Source organism: Pungitius pungitius, chromosome 13, assembly GCF_949316345.1.
Source record: "Pungitius pungitius chromosome 13, fPunPun2.1, whole genome shotgun sequence".
NCBI lineage: Eukaryota > Metazoa > Chordata > Actinopteri > Perciformes > Gasterosteidae > Pungitius > Pungitius pungitius.
Genome location: NC_084912.1, coordinates 14082722 through 14102054, shown reverse-complemented (window position 1 = coordinate 14102054; position 19333 = coordinate 14082722). Strand labels below are relative to the sequence as shown.

Here is a 19333-nt window from a genome sequence, read left to right as displayed (position 1 = left end):
GGTAATGTCCCATCGCTGATGTGGGAGGGATCATAGATGTGGGAGGAGGGATACTTCACTTTTTTAGGTAATCTGACAACGGAACACAATCCAACTACGTGACACGCATATCTTCATAACAGAAGATAGCAACACAATGTAACATAACGTAGCCCTATGGATTTGTAACTATATCTATGTTTGTAACTAAACCAATATCGTTCAGATTTATTTCTTATAATAATTTTATGTTGTTTTTAATTTCATTTATGTGTATAGCTCCAGTTACACGCTCACAGGATAACGGAATCTTACATTTTCTCTACTTTTTAACAGCCTAGTTTGGCTTTAGTATAATAAAGAAACTTCATAGAGTTCAGGAATCAGGAATCAGGAATCAGGAAACGTTTATTGCCATAGTATGTTGTACATACATGGAAATTGTCTTGGCGGAAGGTGCACGAAGACAGTACAATAAAGACAACATAGTGCAAATGAGATAAAAATAGAATAAAAGTATAATAAAATATAAAATATAAGCTATGGGTTAGTACGCTAAAAATTAAAGCTATGGGTTAGTAAGTTAGAGGAGATAAGATAAAATTAGGAATAAAAATAAGGATAAAGTGCACCAGCTAAACAAAGTGACGGGTGACAAATGAAAGTGACACAGTGATGAATGAGCATGGGAGTCAGAGTCAGTCAGGGGGGGCCCGGGCTCTGTTGATGAGCCCGACTGCCGAAGGGAAGAAACTGTTCGTGTGGCGGGACGTCTTAGTCCTGATGGACAAAGGCAGTGGTCAGGTTAAACAATAGGGAACATGTACCAAAATGCCAATACCTCTAAAACGTAGACATTAGATTGTTAATCTCTATTAAAGTTGAATATGCATGCGCATTACTCGAGTCAAGAACTGTCTTGACCTAAATGAAACGTGGTGATCTACTCCCACAGGGCGGCAGTATTATATCACAATTCCGGCTGTTCGCGATATGTAAAATAAACTTACTGTTCTTCATTTGTCCCATTAAGTATTTTTTTTTTTCTTAGTGCACATATGACAGCTTGCTTGTTGTTTGTTTGAAATTTCTGAAATATAAAACAAAAGATGTAGGACTGCATTTTATTACGCATACAATAATATTACAAATGTATCTTTAAATTAATATAAAAAATCCAGGCAGGTGCGTGTACACTGATGGCCTTGTGTCATGCCGGCAGACGCATAAAAATAATAGAATATCCTACAATTTTGTAGTCTAGTGATAAAAATGTAGTTCTGTGATATCCCAAAAATTGTTCTTGTATGTTCTTTAAAAAGTCTTAGTATTGTGTTAAAGGCTATAAAGTAGATCATGAAAAAAAATGGTTGTGTATATAAGGGTAAGGGTTCAAATTGAATTGCTGACGTAACAGCTCTGAGGATTTGACTAATATTGCATGTGACTTGTGAGTTAGAGGGTGGATCCCCCTTTGGGCTCCGCTTGCCCTCGGCATCAAGTCTAGTTAACCCTGCGGTAACCCGTGGGCAGGGGGCGGCTTCGTGAGCAGAGCTGCTCTTAAGCGCAGTGGGTGCATGTTGTGGTTAGAGGAGGGAGTCCTGTGATGTCATGTGTTGTGCGTAGGAGGCACAGGAGGCCCGTCGCTGCGTGTGGCTTCGATGTAGGCGTGTGTTGGAGATGTGACGCTGTCAGGCCACCGGGCACGAGGTGGGACTCCAAAGTGTCAGCCCGCTTGAGCTGACGATAGTCATGGTATTTGGGGTTTGACCTTTTTTGTATGTGGTGAGAGCAGGTTTTTTGATATTGACATATTGATATAGTTATAATGAGTGAAATGGGAGGATTCAGCACTACAAACAAGTGTACTCGATGTCCAGCTTGTTGGATGGTCATAAAATCACCAAAATGCACTACTCAGTGTTCTCTCTCAGTGCATTCTCACATTTCCAAACGGAAAAGCTGCCAATTTATCACAGACGCAGGTATCGAAAAAAAGGCAGAAAGCCTCAAATCCATTGCGTGTGTTTCGGCTTTTCAACAACCACAATAGGTGCTGATCACGGTTCCATCACACCCATCACTTTGTGAGTACAAGTATTTCATCCACTGGCCCAACTAGTTCTTAGACTTCACTCACCCTAACGCAGCATTCCTTTACTCTCCCTTAAAGTGCACTCTTCCGCACTGGTTGTGTGTTGTTCTTTTGCTGGGCAGCACGCTGGATTGGCCTGTGATGAAGGTACTTTTCACACAACCCTGGTTCCTTGCTCCGTGCACGTCAGAGTGCGAGTGCGCAGAATGTGTGTATTGCACAGAGAGGGACGGACGGGAAGATGGAAGCAAAAGTGGGAACTGTCGAGAGAGAATATTGGCAGAATATACAGAAACCGCGCCTCACAGTATTCTGACATTGTTGTGTGGCTGCCTGTAAAAAAGGGAAGAACATTAACTAAAAGGGCCAACACGCCAACTGTAGTTACTATTATAAAACAGGAAAAAAAGACAGTTTCCTTTTCTACTTTGATTACAGCTGCTGTATGCCTATAGAATACTGAATAACTAAGGTTTGGAGCATTACTACTTTAGTTATAATTATTATTATGTATAATTATCAATTTATGATTCCACTCCCACTCCAGCTAATCTGAGGGCTGTCATTGCGGTTGTTGTTTCTTTACCTCTCTGTAGTTGATCCAAATGTGATCTGCTGTTTTCCTCAAATTATGCATTTCTATGATATAATAAATATGGAAAGCAGTTTCAACACTACAGTGTTGAAATAAATGACGTGGTATGTTTTTACACTTATTTCTATCCGCTCATCATATAAGTACATTAAATCAGCGTTCGGTTATTGGTTGAGTCGCTCATCTTAAATAAAAGATCCATAAAAAGCAATGAAATGAAAAACCTCACCTTGGAACACATGTATTCACTGCTCTGGTGAAACATTCACAGCAAAAGCTGCAGGTTTTTTTTTCCTTTGCTCTGAGACATGAGTTAGGTCTTGCATGCGGAGCCACACATGAGGTACACCTGTCATTAAAACGTGCTGCAGGAAGTTTGCAAATTGTAGGATCAGGGCAATTGCTCTCAGAGAGTGGAATTAATAACTGCTCTCCATATTTCACAGAGAGTTCTTGGCTCAGTGATCTTCAGGCGGACTATACGTGTTTATGACATCATTCCACAAGTTGATACAAAAGAATGGTTTTCCCCCCCCCAAAGTAGACTGGAAACTTACATGAGGAATTTCTTTACTTCCACGTGGAATATATTTTACACACAAATCAGCATAATAAAATATAGAACAAATCATGTTTATCTCCGTCACAGGGTGAATTGGTTGGTTGGTAGACCCAGCTGTGGCTCGTAGCAGTGATCAGCATAGCAGCTCAGGGAATAGGTTGATTTCCCCTTTTTAAAGAACCCTCGTGTGGGGTGCAGGGAGAGGACGGGAGTTGGGTGCAGGTCGGCGCTCTGTTCAACACACTACGTGAATCCCTCGCCACCTGCCAAGTGGGGAAGCACGTGGCCGGTTCTACCTGTCCTGCATGAGTCGCTGCTGGTTCCAGCCGCTGTATTCCCTGTTCGAGGGGGCAGATCCGCGACTACAAGGCTGGGATCCCTCCTTCCCGCGTCGCCGACGCGCAGCAGCGGGTGACGTCACCAGGACGGTGCCTAGCGGAGAGAAGCTGCATCGCGGGGAGCCACTAATGGACAGTTTTCGTTCTGTCTTATCGTCTTGTGTTTTGTCCCCTTGCTCCTCTATCCCAAGTTAAGGGGGTGCTGGTTAAGCTGGGTCTCAGGGAAGGGTCCCCCCCCCCCACACCCAAGTCAACACCTTACGGTGCCCAGATCTCTCTTGTTCACACGCGCGTGGTAACCCCGGCCATGATTTGATGACGTAATAAGAGCATACATTTAGGTGGAGCGTGACCGGATGGTTGCGTCATCAACAGGCCCTTTCAGTGAGCGGAATGAAAGGAAAGGGGGAGGAGACAGAGCAGCAGAGGAGGGGCCTTACAGGAAATAGGTGGCTAAACCGGTCTGGCTGGCCTTTTCCCGGACATGTTTAGGACATTGATGGAGACACACTGCATTAGTGCAACCTCTCGGCTCAGAGACATATACGGTGTATACATGTTTAACTCCAAGTCCTTAAACTAATGCAGGTCCTTGCAGGAATTAATTATCTCAAATAAATTATATAAAAAATGTAATATTAATAAAGAAAGTTTAACTTTGCTTGAGCTTTTGTGCTGCTGCTCACTGAGAAAGATACAAAATCAAAAAGAAGTTAAAGAGTTTTTCTTAAATAAAAAATAAATGCACGAATGCAAAAACATATGCACAGCCAGGTCAGATTAAAAGAGGAAACATAGTAACCAGGCTTATCATTTCAAGGAACAAAACATTTGACTGAAAAGGTGTTTGTTGATCTTTTCTAAAATTCAACCATTGTTTCCAAAAGTAGTAATTTAAGATTAGATTAAAACTTTTTGTTGAATCCAATTCTCGGAGGAAGAAAAAATAGAAAGTTCCTCTAATTCCTATTCTTACTTTTGTAATGTCAAATCCAAAAATAAATATTGTGATCTGTTCATTTTATTGGTTTAGCTTTGTGGCACGCAAATGAACTCCTCGTTAATTTGCCGCCATCATCAATATTTACAGGTGGCCAAAATTGAAATTGCAAATGAAGGCCAAGATTGCTCCGTATATAAATAACATTAATAGTTGTACAATAGTAATAGCTTCAAAAGTAATCCTCTATATCAACTCTACCATACGTTGAATGTGTCGTTATTATTCTTGGATTTGACCAAAGTTATGGTGCCATTGCTGTGAACTTCTCTTGGCAATTGTAATAGTATCCTTATCTTTTACTGCATGCACCGCTATGACAAACACTGTAGTTTCAATTGAGAGATGAACTGTAAAACACTTTTTTGAATCAGTAAATCAAAACCAAAAGAGTGGATTGTTGACCGTACTCTGTGGTTTCTTACAGCAGAGAAACAGGAAGGCTGCCGAAGCATTTCGCCTCAGTCTTCTTTATTGCAAGAGAAAACAAACCTCCAATGTCAAACATTCTTGGTAGTGTTGCCTCATGCTTCAAAAGTACCTTTGTGATTCAATGCAGATTTTTGCAAGAAATAAGATTAAAATCAACATTTATCGATTGTGATGAAAATTTGAGTGACATTGATGTAAAAATTCACTCCGAATCAGTATCAGTGAGATGAGTCAAAGAATGCAAGGCAATAATCACTTTTTTACTCATCTTATGACAGACTGGGTTTGATCCAGACAGGGCCCTTGCTAGCGGTTTACTTCTGCTCCTAGCCTTTATGCTAACTTGAGCTATTGATTGTGTAGTCTCCCGCCAAGAAAGTGGTAAAGCACTGCAGTTTGACTTTGGTTTGTGAGCTGCCCTATTTGTGGGAATAGTTACCTCAGACCATTTCCAGTGTTTCCTGTCCTTACTCTTCACCAGGCATATCGAAGGCTGGCTATAGAGTATCTTTACAGATGTGAAAATGGCTCATAAGGGATCTAAAGCTGAAGGATTCAAAACGTCTACATTTATCATTTGGCCATCAAACAGGCAGGTTTCACTGCTCGGACTTTCAGTGTATATTCAGTCCATGTTATTTTGGCTGGGTGAGAAGAGGAAGACAATGTTTTGGCCATGAGAAAAATCCAGATGACTAGTTAGGGGGGGGGGGGGACAAGTCCAGTGACACTCAAACTGAAAGTGATGAAAGTGATGTCATGTGGGGGTTTTGGCACACTATTGAGAGACTTAAGAAAGCTGAGGAAGTTGTGATTCAACCCATCTGAATCTGAATCCTTACCCTGAAGGGTACATGTTTTTTTTCAACGGCAAAAGCAAAAAAGCCAACACAGACCATGCAAAAAATACATTTATTAAGTACTGATGTTGTAGAAAAAAATAGTCATCAAAATATATACTTTTTTTTACAACGAAAAAGCTTCTTGAGGTCATACAAGTAAAAACAGCACGCTAAGACGAGCTAGACTACAGTTGACAGTTTATTTATAGGCTGCAAGGTTTCCAACCGCAATGTCTTTGAACTAGACCAGTGGTTCTCAACTGTGGGGGTGCTTCAGCGTTCTAATTGCCGCGCTGACTGATAACATGGAAGGACGAGCCGGAAAAACACTGACACTCCGCTGCATTAGAGAAAGTCCCTTCAAAATAAAACCAGGATGCATTTTTTTTTTTATTACTTTTTTTCCCCCATGAAATGGCCCGCGACCCACTAGTGGGTCGGGACCCACCAGTTGAGAAACACTGAGCTAGACTATCGACAAGCTCAGCTGAACAAGTTACAGATCAGTAAACGACAACATTAACTTCTTTATCTGAAAAACATCAGAGTAGAAAGACTCTGGATAACACATGCAATAACTGTTATGACATGGTCATTACAAAGGAAAGACAACACTAAAAGTGCTTCCTCCCACTTCCTCAATGGGAATTTCAGTGCCTTGGAAGTTCTTGAGCGTTTCAGCACGGTTATTGCTTCCACTCTCAACTATGGCATACATGCACAGATTAAACAGCAAACACTCTGATAAGAAATCAATTAAACAGTAAAATATGTAAGAATATTTTATAAAGCAATAAAAAAAGTGTACAACCATAATAATACGCAATTTCACTTACTTAAAATCTTGAATTTATAAGTATATCTGCCCTCAAGTTATTTGGGACCAAATACTTACACTATACAGTAATAAAATATTGAATCTAACTTCACATGAAAAAGACAAAGATAAAAAGTAATACATTCACTTCTGCAGGATTCTAACTTTAGCTTTGAAACAATTAGCATGTTGTTGGTCATCTTTACTATTTAAGGTAATGTTTACTCCCCAGGCATGGCCATGCAAAAGCCTGTTGAACTCATGAGCAGTGGCGGCTGGTCCATAGAGGGCTGAGGGGCGTGGCCCCACCATGAGCAATGGTTTTTGTTTATTATATTAAAAATACATTTTACAAAGAGTCAATATTTGTGTTTTTGTAATGTGGATTATATACCCAGTAATATTTGTAAATTAAGATATCTGCACAAAATATATGCTCTCTTTATATACATATATTTATATTGTAATACATTTATCCTTTAATATATTTATTATATGATATTTATATTGGATATTTATAATAGTAACAATATGGTAGTTATATTCTGAATATTGTTTTATAATAACATCGTTTTTATATATATATATATTCATTAATATACTAAATTGTTTGAATAAGATGTCCTTATTGTTGAAATAAATGTTAAATATTTAACTGCAAAGTAATATTGCATCTTTTTTTGCATTGAACCATTCTGGGATGTTTACTGAAATGCGCACCGCACGCATGACGCGCTGTCCAGCTGCGACGCACACAGAACACACACAGGACACACAACCAGGACGTGGATGAAAACAGGGTTTTGTGGGGCTTTTGAGTTGGTCTTTCCTCAACACACTGATCGGATGTTTCCCCAACAAATTAGGTTCATAGGTGCATCTCAATTTCTACATATATACACGTTCTAAAAGATTTTATACCAATATATTTATATTGTTAAATGCTTATCCTTAAATATATTTGTTATATGGTATTTATATTGGATATTTATAATAATAATTTAATAGTTTTCATAATCTGAATATTGTTTTATATATTCATATTCATTAATATACTAAATTGTTTAAAAATTATGTCCTTATGTTAAACTGTTGGAATAAATGTTAAATATTTAACTGCAACTTAATAATGCGTGTTTTGATCATTGGGATCATGGGATGTTTACTGAAACGTATAGTCGCGCTCCGCACGCATGACGTCGCTGTGTTAAAGTTAACATCGCTGCCCAGCTGCGACGCACACAGGACACACAACCAGGACGTGGATGAAAAAGGACATTTTATCCAAAATAATTATTTGAAGTTTTGTGGGGCTTTTGAGTTGGTCTTTCCTCAACACACTGATTGCGTGTTCCCCCAACAAACTAGGTTCAATATTAAACTGCAAAGTAATAATGCTTGTTTGATAGCCTTTTTTGCATTGAATCATACTGGGATTTTTACTGAAACTGATTGGCTGGCCCTACCAAAAAAAAATCCACCAGCCGCCACTACTCATGAGAGCTCAGTCTGATTGACTTGTCTGGATAACATCCAATAAGTCTTCAAGGAGTGATTGGAATAACACCTCTTGAAACTGCATGGTTCTTGTCTTATAGATGTATCAATAAATCTATTTTGGTTCAAATCTTTTATCATTTTTAAAAACCTTCCAAAATAATATTGGGAAGCAAAGACCAATGGCTACGATTAAAGTACCATGGATGAGTGTATGAACCACCCCTCGTGATGTTGATGGAATCGGTTCATATTCAATTGCACCTCCTAGAAACAATGCCTTTGTATGGTTGTAGAGTCCAAAGGGCTTACAATAATGTTTCGTCATTTCCCCACTGATGTATAACCCAAGCAATCCTTCGTGGGCCTAAATGGATGGTGCGAAACCTTTGGCTTTTCAAGGCTAAACAAGACCCAACGCTTTCCTCCGAGCTACTTCGGGCTCCTTTCAGTCGCTTTGCCGAGATGCTTTGATCCAGTCTGCCAAAGTTGGAAAGTGGCCACCGGATGCCATCCTGTTGCCTGAAAAATTAATTTCCTGATTTTTATTAGGCTGGGAGTTGCCACAAGCCTCTTGCGTCACTGGATCAAAGCCGTTGCTCATAGAACGAGGAACCAGGTTGGTGTAAGTATTTTCCTGGCTTTCCCTCGGGGATTGCATTACGGAAGGGTGGGCCTCTTGTCGCACTATGACCTGGGGCTCCTGCTTCAGCCCTCCTCCCACCAGGCCCTTCAGAAAATCTTCCCCTTCCATTCCCCCGAAGAAAGAGCCCAGCCCCTGTGACCCACCTCCTGCTGACCCGTTAAAGGTGTTGAGCGTAGGGGAATTGGACCACACAGTTTGGAGACCCTGGTTCTGGCTGCCTAGATGGTTCTGTTGCCTGGTGTCAGACGCAAACTCCTTCCTTTGGTGCTGCAGCTGGTAGAGCACCTGAGAATCTAACTGGCTCATCACAGGAACTTGGGGGGCTGGATCCAAGCACTGCAAGTCCCTCATGGAGAGCTGAGGGAGGGGGTTCTCAAAGCCGCCGGGCTCCACCCTGTGGGTGTAACTTGAGCTCGGCTGCTGTTGCCTGCTGACATTAGGACATTGAAGATTGCTAACGGCAACGGACGGGTTTATGGTGACTGTATCCATTGAAATTCCTGGGTTGGGATTTAGCCACGAATGGTTGACTGGCACATTGGGAGCCTGTGATGACATCATAATATTGTGAGCTCCTGATTGGAAGGGCTGGTTGAACACAGGAGGTTGTTGCTGCATTGAAGGCCGCATGTTCCTGAGATCTGTAAAAACATGCATTGACATTTACTGTGAGAGCTGGGCGGTATCATCCTGATCTGAATGGAATCGTTGTATACTTTTGGGACTTGACACATAACCCTTGTAGTATGACGGAAACAACGTTAGGTTACCTTTTGGAAAGTAACTCATGGGAGTCTGTGGAACCGCCTTTGGCCGGGTCATTGTCAGATTAGGGAAAGGAACACCTAAAGAAAGGCCAGAAACCTGAGTTACAATGCACCCATGCACACTGAGTCTCATGCATTCACATGGGGACATATGAGATGGGTTGAATTGGCACCGTAACTCGTACCTGACAATCCTGAAATCCTCATCAATTGCTCTCTCTTGCGCTTTTTATCGTTGTAGCCGTAAGGATCTGAAGCAAATGCAAAATGGTTTCATGTATCACTCCCATCCACCTGAGGACCCCAGCAGCCGTCACCGACGGATGGTAAGAGTTTCAGCTAATAACCGAAAGTAGAACTGCTTACCTTTGTTGTCGGGCAGGTATCTAAAATCCATCGGTTCACTGACTTCCTGATCCGAAGGCCGGCGCAGCTGCATCTGCACGGTGGCCGACTCCGTGATGGACATGTCACGGTAGGAAGGAGTCTTAAAGACGATGGCCACTTGGCGATGAACGTCCGCCTGGGAGAAGGAGCCCTTGGCCTCCCAGCCGTCATCGGAGAAGAATCGCACCTCAATGTCATCTGAAAAGAAAGGGGGATGATGGGAAGACGGCAATGGAAAACTGAATGAGCATGCAAAGAGATGTGCCCTATGGCCATGGGATGCAAAATGGATTCATGGGTGGAAAACAATGGAGAGAAAATGAATACAAGAGAGGGAAAATGTGTAGACAATGAACTTTGTCTGTTTGTACCTTTCTGTACTTTGTCACACAGTAAGAAGATCTCATCCCCTCCCTTGACGCTGCCACTGTTTCGGTTGACTCGACAGATCCTCAGCTCTGCTGTGTTTGGGGCCCCTGATGATGCAGAAACAAGTTGTAACCATGCAACCCAGTGAACGCAGTCAGAGTCAAAATTGATTCTAGAAGTGAGATAACATTCGTATTTCAAACAGTGATAATGTCCGAATTTTCCTCGACTTAATCAACTTAATGTCTTGTCGTGAAAAAGCCAAACGGCTTTTACTCAGTTTTCAGTTGCGGCCTCGGCAGATTTAGTCACATGTTGTATGCCTTTAGTCAGAAGAGGAAGTGTGCCATGGCGACGGGCTTGTTGGAGGCTTAGAGTGTATAGAAAGCTTCCCGTTTCTCAATTTGTGTGAGGAACTCTACTTCACTATGGTCTACACTGTGAAACTCCAAACTCAACTACTGTTTCAAACACTGTTTAATTATTCAACTGTTCACAAATATATACGGTGTATGACGACAAAGTGGATAAGCTATTCGACAAAAGGACATGAGCTTTGTTTTGAAAGAACAAAATTCCAGCTCTTTATGTGATTTGTTTATAGAGAACTCCGGATGTAGAGAGGTTAGAGAATGTGTCAGTGTACAGGAAAACTTCATGGTAGGCCAGAGAGGAGAAATGTAGTAGTACCAGAATTGCGTGATGGTGAGCGCAGCTCACTCGCCCTAGTGCACACTATTTATAAAGCATGAACACACAATCACAAACACAACCACACAACCACACACACACACAACCACTGGACAATATCTACATGCATGTTATCAATCATATAAGTATATAAAAATTATCAAAGAAAAAAAGATTATTATTCATTGAATTGAGTAGTTTGTATAGTTATATAGATATTTTGTTACTGTAACAAAAATACAACAAAACAAGGAGGCCATACAAAACTTTTAGAACGGTATTCTCCATCCAACACATTGCTGGTGGGCCTACTGCTGTAACCTCTCAATTCATGCATTCTAAAATGTATTTAACGCCTATAAAATACTATTTAAGGCACCAAATGATAGTCTTTTATTCATTTTACGTCAAAATTAGCTGGTTCTGGCCACACTCCGGACACACTCCGGACACACTCCGGACACACTCCGGACACACTCAGGCCGAGCGCAGTCTACTCACTGTTGTCGTAGATGGGGTTGGTGACGATGGGGTTGAGCGGTCTGGTGAAGTGGCCGCTCTCGTCCTGCAGGAAGACCTGGATGCAGAGGCGGACCACGTTCAGGTCGTACTCTTCTGTCTGCAGCAACTGCTCACGTGGCACTGTGGGCACACACACATTTAGAGATAGGTGTCATTATCATAACAACCTGAGAGATGACTAAAGGCAGAATTACTGACATGAGACAAACAAAAAAAATCCCCAACGTTAGCCTCCTGACTTTTGTTTTGGTCACCCTGGCCACTACTTTATATGAAAAAAGAAAGAAATCTTAAAATCTTAGTGCTTGTGAACGCTGTAGATAAACAGAGGGTTTCCAGGATATCTCATGATGGAGGCCACATCCTAACACCACCATGGCCAGACACTAAAGGTTTGCACTCGGCTTTTTAATTAATGAGAAACATGTCAAACCATCAAAGCGTAGATGGATGGATAGACGGATCTTGTCACATGTGTAGGATGTCCCCAGAACTGTGGATTGACATCAACACGTCACTGATAGGCTTTACGATGTCTTTCAAGCCTTCGCAGCCCACACAAATGGACGCACACATACACACGTCACACACACCGCCCTCAAAGCTGACGTGCACCTCAAAGGGAGAGCTTTATAACGGAGAGACGCACACACACAGACACAGCGACACACACACACACACACACACCATGCTCTCACATCCGCCCTACTTTCTCTTTCTCCATCTCTCTCAATTCTATCACACTCAGGCAGAGGCCACCTCCCGCCTACAACTTGTCACCGCGGTGGTGCTCCGCGACGTCACCCTCTGGGTGGAAAGAAGTGTCTGTGTGTGTGCGCGCGCGTGTGTGTGCGTGTGTGAAAGACAGAGAGTGAGCAGGAGCACGAGTGACCATGAGGGCTCCTGACGTGTGTGAAAGTGGTGGGACTAAAGTCAAAGATCAACTCTTTTTGAATCCTTGATACTGAGAAACACCTCAGTGTGCAGCAACAACGCGGCGAAGAGGGATGGAGGGGAAACCCTCGCCCTCACTCACTGTCCCTGCACAAGTTTAGTTAAAAAAAATTATTCTTCCAGCCTTGTCTCAACATCAACACCTGGGGGGCTGATTGGCTGTGTGCTACCTCAGCTTTGTATCCTGGGGTTTGCTTGTTGTGGGTGGCAGCGACCAAGCGGAGACACCGAAGGGGGAGTAATGAAGACTGCTGAGCTGGAGGTTAAAGTAGTGGCGAATGAATGCTTATGTGCGTGTGTGTGTGTGTGTGTGTGTTTGGAAACAACTGGGCCCAGATTCTTCTGGCTGTGCGGTTGCTGCAGCTGCAAAGAGGGCCGGGGGTCAGTTGCCGCGGCGCTGACGGGATGCAGTGACGGGAGGGTGCCGGGGGGGCGATGTGTGGGCTGGTCGGCAGTGGGGGGGGTTGAGTGGTTAGGTGTGATAGTAGGAGCGGAATTTAAGTGTGAGAAAGACGGTGATGCAGGTGCCACGACCTCACCACAAGCTGTGTCCCCACTGTATGACTCAATTTCACCGAGCTCCACACGCATCAGACAGGTCGTGTGTTTTTTTCTTCGAATATTCACTTAAAACAGCGATGTATATCCATAACAATATACACATACTGTGTATATATACAGTGTATATTTATCACACATATAGATTCATATTTTCACATATATATACTGAGACACATAAAACTGAGTTGTCCTCTGAAATCTGTGTGTTGATTAAATGCACAGACAAAGATTTCAATTGTTTTGGCAGTGGCACTGTCAATAAAAAGTAAAAGGCCAATGAAAACATTTAGGGAACTTGGAAATCACCAAACCTCTGCCAATGTTACTTAACATCACCCATGGATCCCGTCTACGCTCATTATGCTTCACCCTTTGGCACTGCTGAAGCAGGAGAGAGTTTCGATGGACACATTTTTGTCAGTCAACAACTCAAACAAATGCCCCATTCTCATCTGAAAAGGATTGTCCCAATCTCAGCCCTTAATTGATTCTTTCGGAAAACAGGATACTGTGTGGCCACACCTTTAACAAGAAAACAGCGTTACACCTGTAAAACTCATCTACCAGGTGTGCCGCCACAATGTGAAATGAGAACACACTGTAATACGGAAACACATTGAGGGTTCACGCAAACATTCAACTATACACCTTCACACTCACACCTGCACACTTCACACACGCCTTCACACGCAGACAGACACACGCACACACCTACAGAACTTCACACATACACATACACACTCACACAGGATTGAGCTTGTGTGTGTCGTTGCTAGCACAAGTGAGGTGCGCTTTCTCCGGCATAAAGCCTCACGCATTATCCGCTAAAGTAGTGTAGTAGTGTGTGTGTGTGTGGGTGTGTGTGTGTGTGTGTGTGTGTGTGTGGGGGGGGGGGGGGGGTAGAGAATATCTCCCTAGACACAGGAAGCAGCTGAGTTTCACAGCAGAAGTGAGCTTAAGAGAGAGGAAGCTTAGCGAGCAAAATAGAAGGAGACGAAGAAGAAAAATAGACACCTAGCTGCCCGTTGTAGGCCTGCAGGATAAATGCACTTAATCTGGGTGGTTCGATTCCAACTGCTGACCATTCAAGTTGGCTAAAATCTTACAGACTAAGTTCAAGCATTAACTTATGTGGCCTAAATGAACTCCTGGAATGTAAAATATTAGCAGCAAGCAAGTGAGGTAAGAGAAGAGACATGTGGTCATAAAAGTTAAGGCTCAGTAGACAAACCACACCGTCAGCTGGAGTTAATACGGCCCTGAAAGTAACTTGATTTGGGGGTGAACTGTAACTTTTATGTTCCTTGCTTTATATCAGACTTCAAATGCAAAGTTTTGGCCGTGCGAACCTGGAAAGGAGTTAATCAGAGCATCGGAGCACAAAACCATCAAAGTGTTGAATGTGAGTCGTTAGCAGATATCAACTCGAGCTGCTTCGGCCCCCACTTGTTGCCACTCGCAGGAAACATGCAAACAACAAAGTCCCCACCACGTCTCATGCTTGCCCGTGAACGCCCCATGCTTTTACAGACCCGTAAAGCACTATAAACCTCCTGTTATCGTCCTCTCAGAGAGCTGGGGGAACCCCCTCTGGGCCCCCCCCCCCCCTCCCCACCCTGATCTTTAATGAATCCCGCGTTCCCAGCTCTCACGTGGCATCCTGCACTGTGCTGCATTGAGCAACTGTGACTAAGAATGGGGAAGTAGGCTCATGCGCCTGTTTGTACACGAGAAGCGATGCCTGGCGGCTCTGGGGGGGCCGCAGAACGAAAGCGCATTGAGGAAATGGCACGGCTGCATGCGGTGCGGTGGCAAGAGGGCCCGTTTATCACTCGGTGCGGGAGAAGTACTCTCTAGTGGCAGAGAACTGGGTCAACCAGCAATTACAAAACAATTCTTTTTAAATGTTTTGGACCTGGTTCGCAGTAATCGAGGTAACCATTAGATTAATGAGAGCAGCATTATCATTCCACTGCTACTATGAGTCTCAGTGACTTTAGATCTTATCATTAGTTGTTGCGAGCTTCTTGGGGATATAGTATGCTATAACAGATACATTTTTTCAACTGGGAAAAAATAAGCCATAATATAATAATAACTTTTATTTATATATATTTATATATCTCCTGAATGGACCAGTACCACCTTTTATGATTCCTCCCCCCAAACCCTTGATTCTACTGAATCTTTAAAAACCAACCACACGTATAAAGTTAAATGTGAAAAATAAATATCTCCTTTTAAGGATTCAAATAGGTGGACACTACAGCTTTTACTAAATAAAAATACTGCATTAAAAATAACTGGAGACTATTTTCAGCCGTGGATTAATACACATTAGAGACTCTCTTGTAGTCCACGCAAAGTTAAACGACATTAGCTGTATTCATAATAATAAAGGAATGTGTGGCTCATGATGTGTTTTCATGGTATTTTCATCCATCCAAGCTGAAGGACTCACCATTAAAGGGGTTGATCCCTCGGGTCATCCTCTGCACAATCGCGTCTTTCACTTCCCTCCTCCTCACGCACTGGATGCCCAGGTTCTGGAAGCTGCATGAATGATAACACAACACAGGGCCATGAGGAAAAGGGGACAGGTTCTTACACTGATGATTCACCAGGGGTCGCGGGGCCACATCAGAGTGAAGTATGGCGTCCCAAAACAAAAGAAAATAATGTGAGTGACGGTCAAAGAGATTGTTGCATCATCCTAACCTGTCACGCAAAAAACAATGTTTTAATTCTGCGGGTTTGGTCTGAATCTGTAGAAGCAATTTCATTTATCTGCATTGATGGCCTGGGATTAATCAGAATTTACAACATGACTCCAAGATGCATTTGCTATTTGGATCAAAACAAACTAATGACTAATTCAAACTCTCTCAAAACACACACACACAAACACGTGTGTGGGTGTGTGTGTAAAGAGGATATTTGAGGATATTTGAATGACATCACTCTGACTAAGACTGCGACTGCGGGGGGGGGAGAACTCACGCGATCACCCTGCGGTCCGGGCCGAACTCGGCCTCGTAGAATCCGTCCTTGCAGTCCTTCCCCACCAGGTCGTGGGGATGCGGCCGGTACGGCTCGTTCTTGGTCACCAAGTGCACGCGCACCTTGCCTTTGCCGCAGTAATTCAGAATCTGCGATTGAGGGAAGGAAGGGAGGGAGGGGGGGGGGGGGGGGGACGAGCATGCATTTAGAGCCACGCAAGCTGGTGCAAAAGCAGAGGAAAAATGTGCCCAGGGTGTGTGAGTTCCGCGCACACACCTGCAGGCTGGGGTAGGACCGGTTGTTGTCGGAGCTCTTCTCGCCAGGGATGCTGCCGGCCGAGCGACCTTCGCACTTGTACCTGAAGCGCATCCCCCTCTGCTTGGGCTGCTCGTAGATCTGCATGGCTGGCTCGGCCACTGCGGAAAAATACACATGATGGGAGGGGGGTGTCATAGGATCAGATATCTACGGTACACTCTGTTAATGAACGCGTTTCTGACATGTAATAACCCAGGAGGCATACACTTTAAAAGAGGGGGCCAAATAGCTGACATTTTGACCTCAAAAGGGTCTTCGGTTAAACAAGCATTTGGTTCTATAACATATTAGAAACAATGTGATGAGAACAATATCCAGTAACAGGTTTTAGAGGTTTTAAAAGGTGAATGTCTGGTTGAGAATTAATGGATACTTGTACATTTTGCAGTTAATCTGAACAACTTCCGTTTGAATTGAGGAAGCATTTGGTTGGTGAGCAAACATTTTTAGGAAGGTTTCCAATATGCAGTTGACAAAATACTCATCCTTTAAAATCTTTCAGCATCAACACTAGCCCAAGGTGCCTTTTTACTGCAAAGCATTAAATAATATTTGCTAATAAAAGAAGAAAAATGGGACTGGTGCATTTAAAGCAAAGCATGAAATGACTGGCATGAGACAGAAACCTGCTTCACATGATGCCAATGTGAGAGAGAAACTGGGGAAGTGTAAATCTTAAAAATATTTGACAAAAACCCAAATGTGTTTTTGTGGACATGGCAGGCGAGCGACAGGCCCTGCACACCGCCGTTAGATAGACTGCTGTGAAGCAAGTCTTGTTACATATCTGATGTTATCCAGAAATTCACATTTGCCAAAGTAGGGCACCCCAAGCCACGGCCTCCCTTCCCCAAATATACAGCCGCTTTGCTACACGTCAAATGTCAGAACTGAGAGGTGACGTAGATCACCAGCACAGAAATGAATAAGATTTAATCTAGTATACAGATGAAGATGACATGACCCTAGCCATGAATTCACACTAACCCTAACCCTGAAGAAAAAAAGAAGCAATGAAATGAGGAAGTGAAAGAGGCCGTTCTGTGCTTTCAGATATTGTTTGAATCTTTTAAGCGACAAAAGAGGCACTTACTCAGGAGTGGATCGTCCCCTAGTATGGAGGACATAAGATCTGGGAAAAGGAAACATAAACAATTAGGTAATTAGGAGGCATATACTTGACAATACTGAATATAGTTGGTGTTAACATGACAGATGAATAATGTGTCACAACAAAACTGGTTTGTTGTGTTTGGAGCTCATTCTGTTCTGCTAAAGCTGTGTTGATGCTAATTACACAGTCAAGCATGGCAACAGGGAGGAGGATTCACTGTATTGTTGAACGGATTCATGATAAACAGTTCGAAATCATTCCTAATTTTATTTGAACATTCAGGCTTAAGATACTCATGTAAACAAAAATTTAGTCACATAACCATTAGTAAATATCACATTCTGTCTCATTCAACCAGATAACATTGGTATAATAAATAGCACGTAAAGGTGTTACTCACCATCCATGATGCACAACGCTCTCAGTCTTATCACAGGTCACCTTCTCCTGAATGAACCGCGCTGAATGAGTGACAGTGAACCGGAAAAGTAACATTTGTCACATTAGACGAGGAAGAGGAGGGGAATTCCCCCTACGTTACCGCCCCCTCCATCTGAACCAATTAATGAGGCACGCATGACTGACGTCAGAGAGAACACACAGGGGGCGGTTGGGGGGTTGTCACTCAGCTTCTTGCGTGCCTCTAAAGTACAGCAAGGCGGTGTTAGCACACAGGTGTGTTACACTCAAAGATCAGATAGAATAATGTAAATGTACAAACGATTGAACATTAAACTGTTGGCTACACACGCAGAATGTTGCAGACTCACGAGGAGCTGAGAGGCAGCGTCTCACGTTGGAAGACAATAGAATGACAAATCTAGCCATGGGTTTAATACAGTAAAAATTGTGTTAGAAATAGCGTAGCTTTTCGAAATGGAGCTTAATGGAATAGAAGCGCTACACAGTGGCTTGGTTTTTAGTGTTACTGCTCATTTGTAAGCTAAATGCGTGAGTCAGCAGCTGGGTAGCTTAGCATCAGTGGAAACAGCTAGCATTGCTATGAGAAAAGCTTTTAAAAAAAACTTCACGGGAATAAGGTTGTCTTTTAGTCAAGAATATTTAGCAAATAGCCTCTTATTAGATTTCAGATATTTTGAAATTGGAATATTTTGGTACATCCCTTGGAAAGGCACCAAGTGAGGTAATTCATGTGAATAAAACATTTAGCAACTAAAACAATGCTCCTGCTGCTTCACTCAAGTAGTCTTTGCCAATGGCCACTTTAGTATTACATTTATATTATACTGTATATTACTTAGTTAATAGTACGTAACATGTCAAACTAATTTCGTATTATATTGAAACACTTTCCAAAACCACTTACAAGTCACAAAATAAAACATTTAAAATATAAATTGTGCATTAGGCACTTAACTATTATATATTACTAGAGCACACAGATGTTAACCAAAAGTAGCTAATTTTGAATCTTTCAGAATCCTTTGGTGGTTTTATGGAATTAAAATATTTTATGTAGTTTTCTACATGTTTTGGTCCATTTCATCACTGCTTAGTTACCACAGGTGCTTTATACTAACTTTAAAGTAACGCAGTTACCCCAGTGTTCAAAATGTGCTATATGAATACAATTATTTCTTCATGGTAAAAATACTTCTGTATTTATTTTTGTCCTTGAGCAGCAGGGATGAGTTAGGGTGGTTTAATTTCATTTTTGTAGGTTATAAATCTGTCCATCCTGCAGAGGCCCGTTGAATGACCGTTAATTAAAAGAAAAAAAGATCAATCCCATTCTTTGACCAATCTGCTTATAGTGCCAACCTTAAACATTTAGAGCTAATGAATGGAACACGACAAGAACGCCATTTGGGCGGCGCTCTCTGGCCT

The 19333-nt window shown here is 42.4% G+C and overlaps 1 protein-coding gene across 1 annotated transcript; it reads right to left on the bottom strand.

Annotated features, from left to right (window-relative positions):
• Positions 1-5902: 5902 nt before the first annotated feature.
• rel (v-rel avian reticuloendotheliosis viral oncogene homolog) lies at positions 5903-19311 on the bottom strand. Its single transcript, XM_037465406.2, has 11 exons — positions 17886-19311; positions 17465-17503; positions 16330-16469; positions 16054-16202; positions 15515-15606; positions 11518-11658; positions 10329-10433; positions 9937-10155; positions 9756-9821; positions 9574-9648; positions 5903-9444 (listed from the first exon to the last, which is right to left on the bottom strand). Exons 1-11 carry the CDS (start codon positions 17890-17892, stop codon positions 8606-8608), a joined length of 1872 nt encoding a protein of 623 aa, XP_037321303.2. The 5' UTR covers positions 17893-19311; the 3' UTR covers positions 5903-8605.
• Positions 19312-19333: the final 22 nt, after the last annotated feature.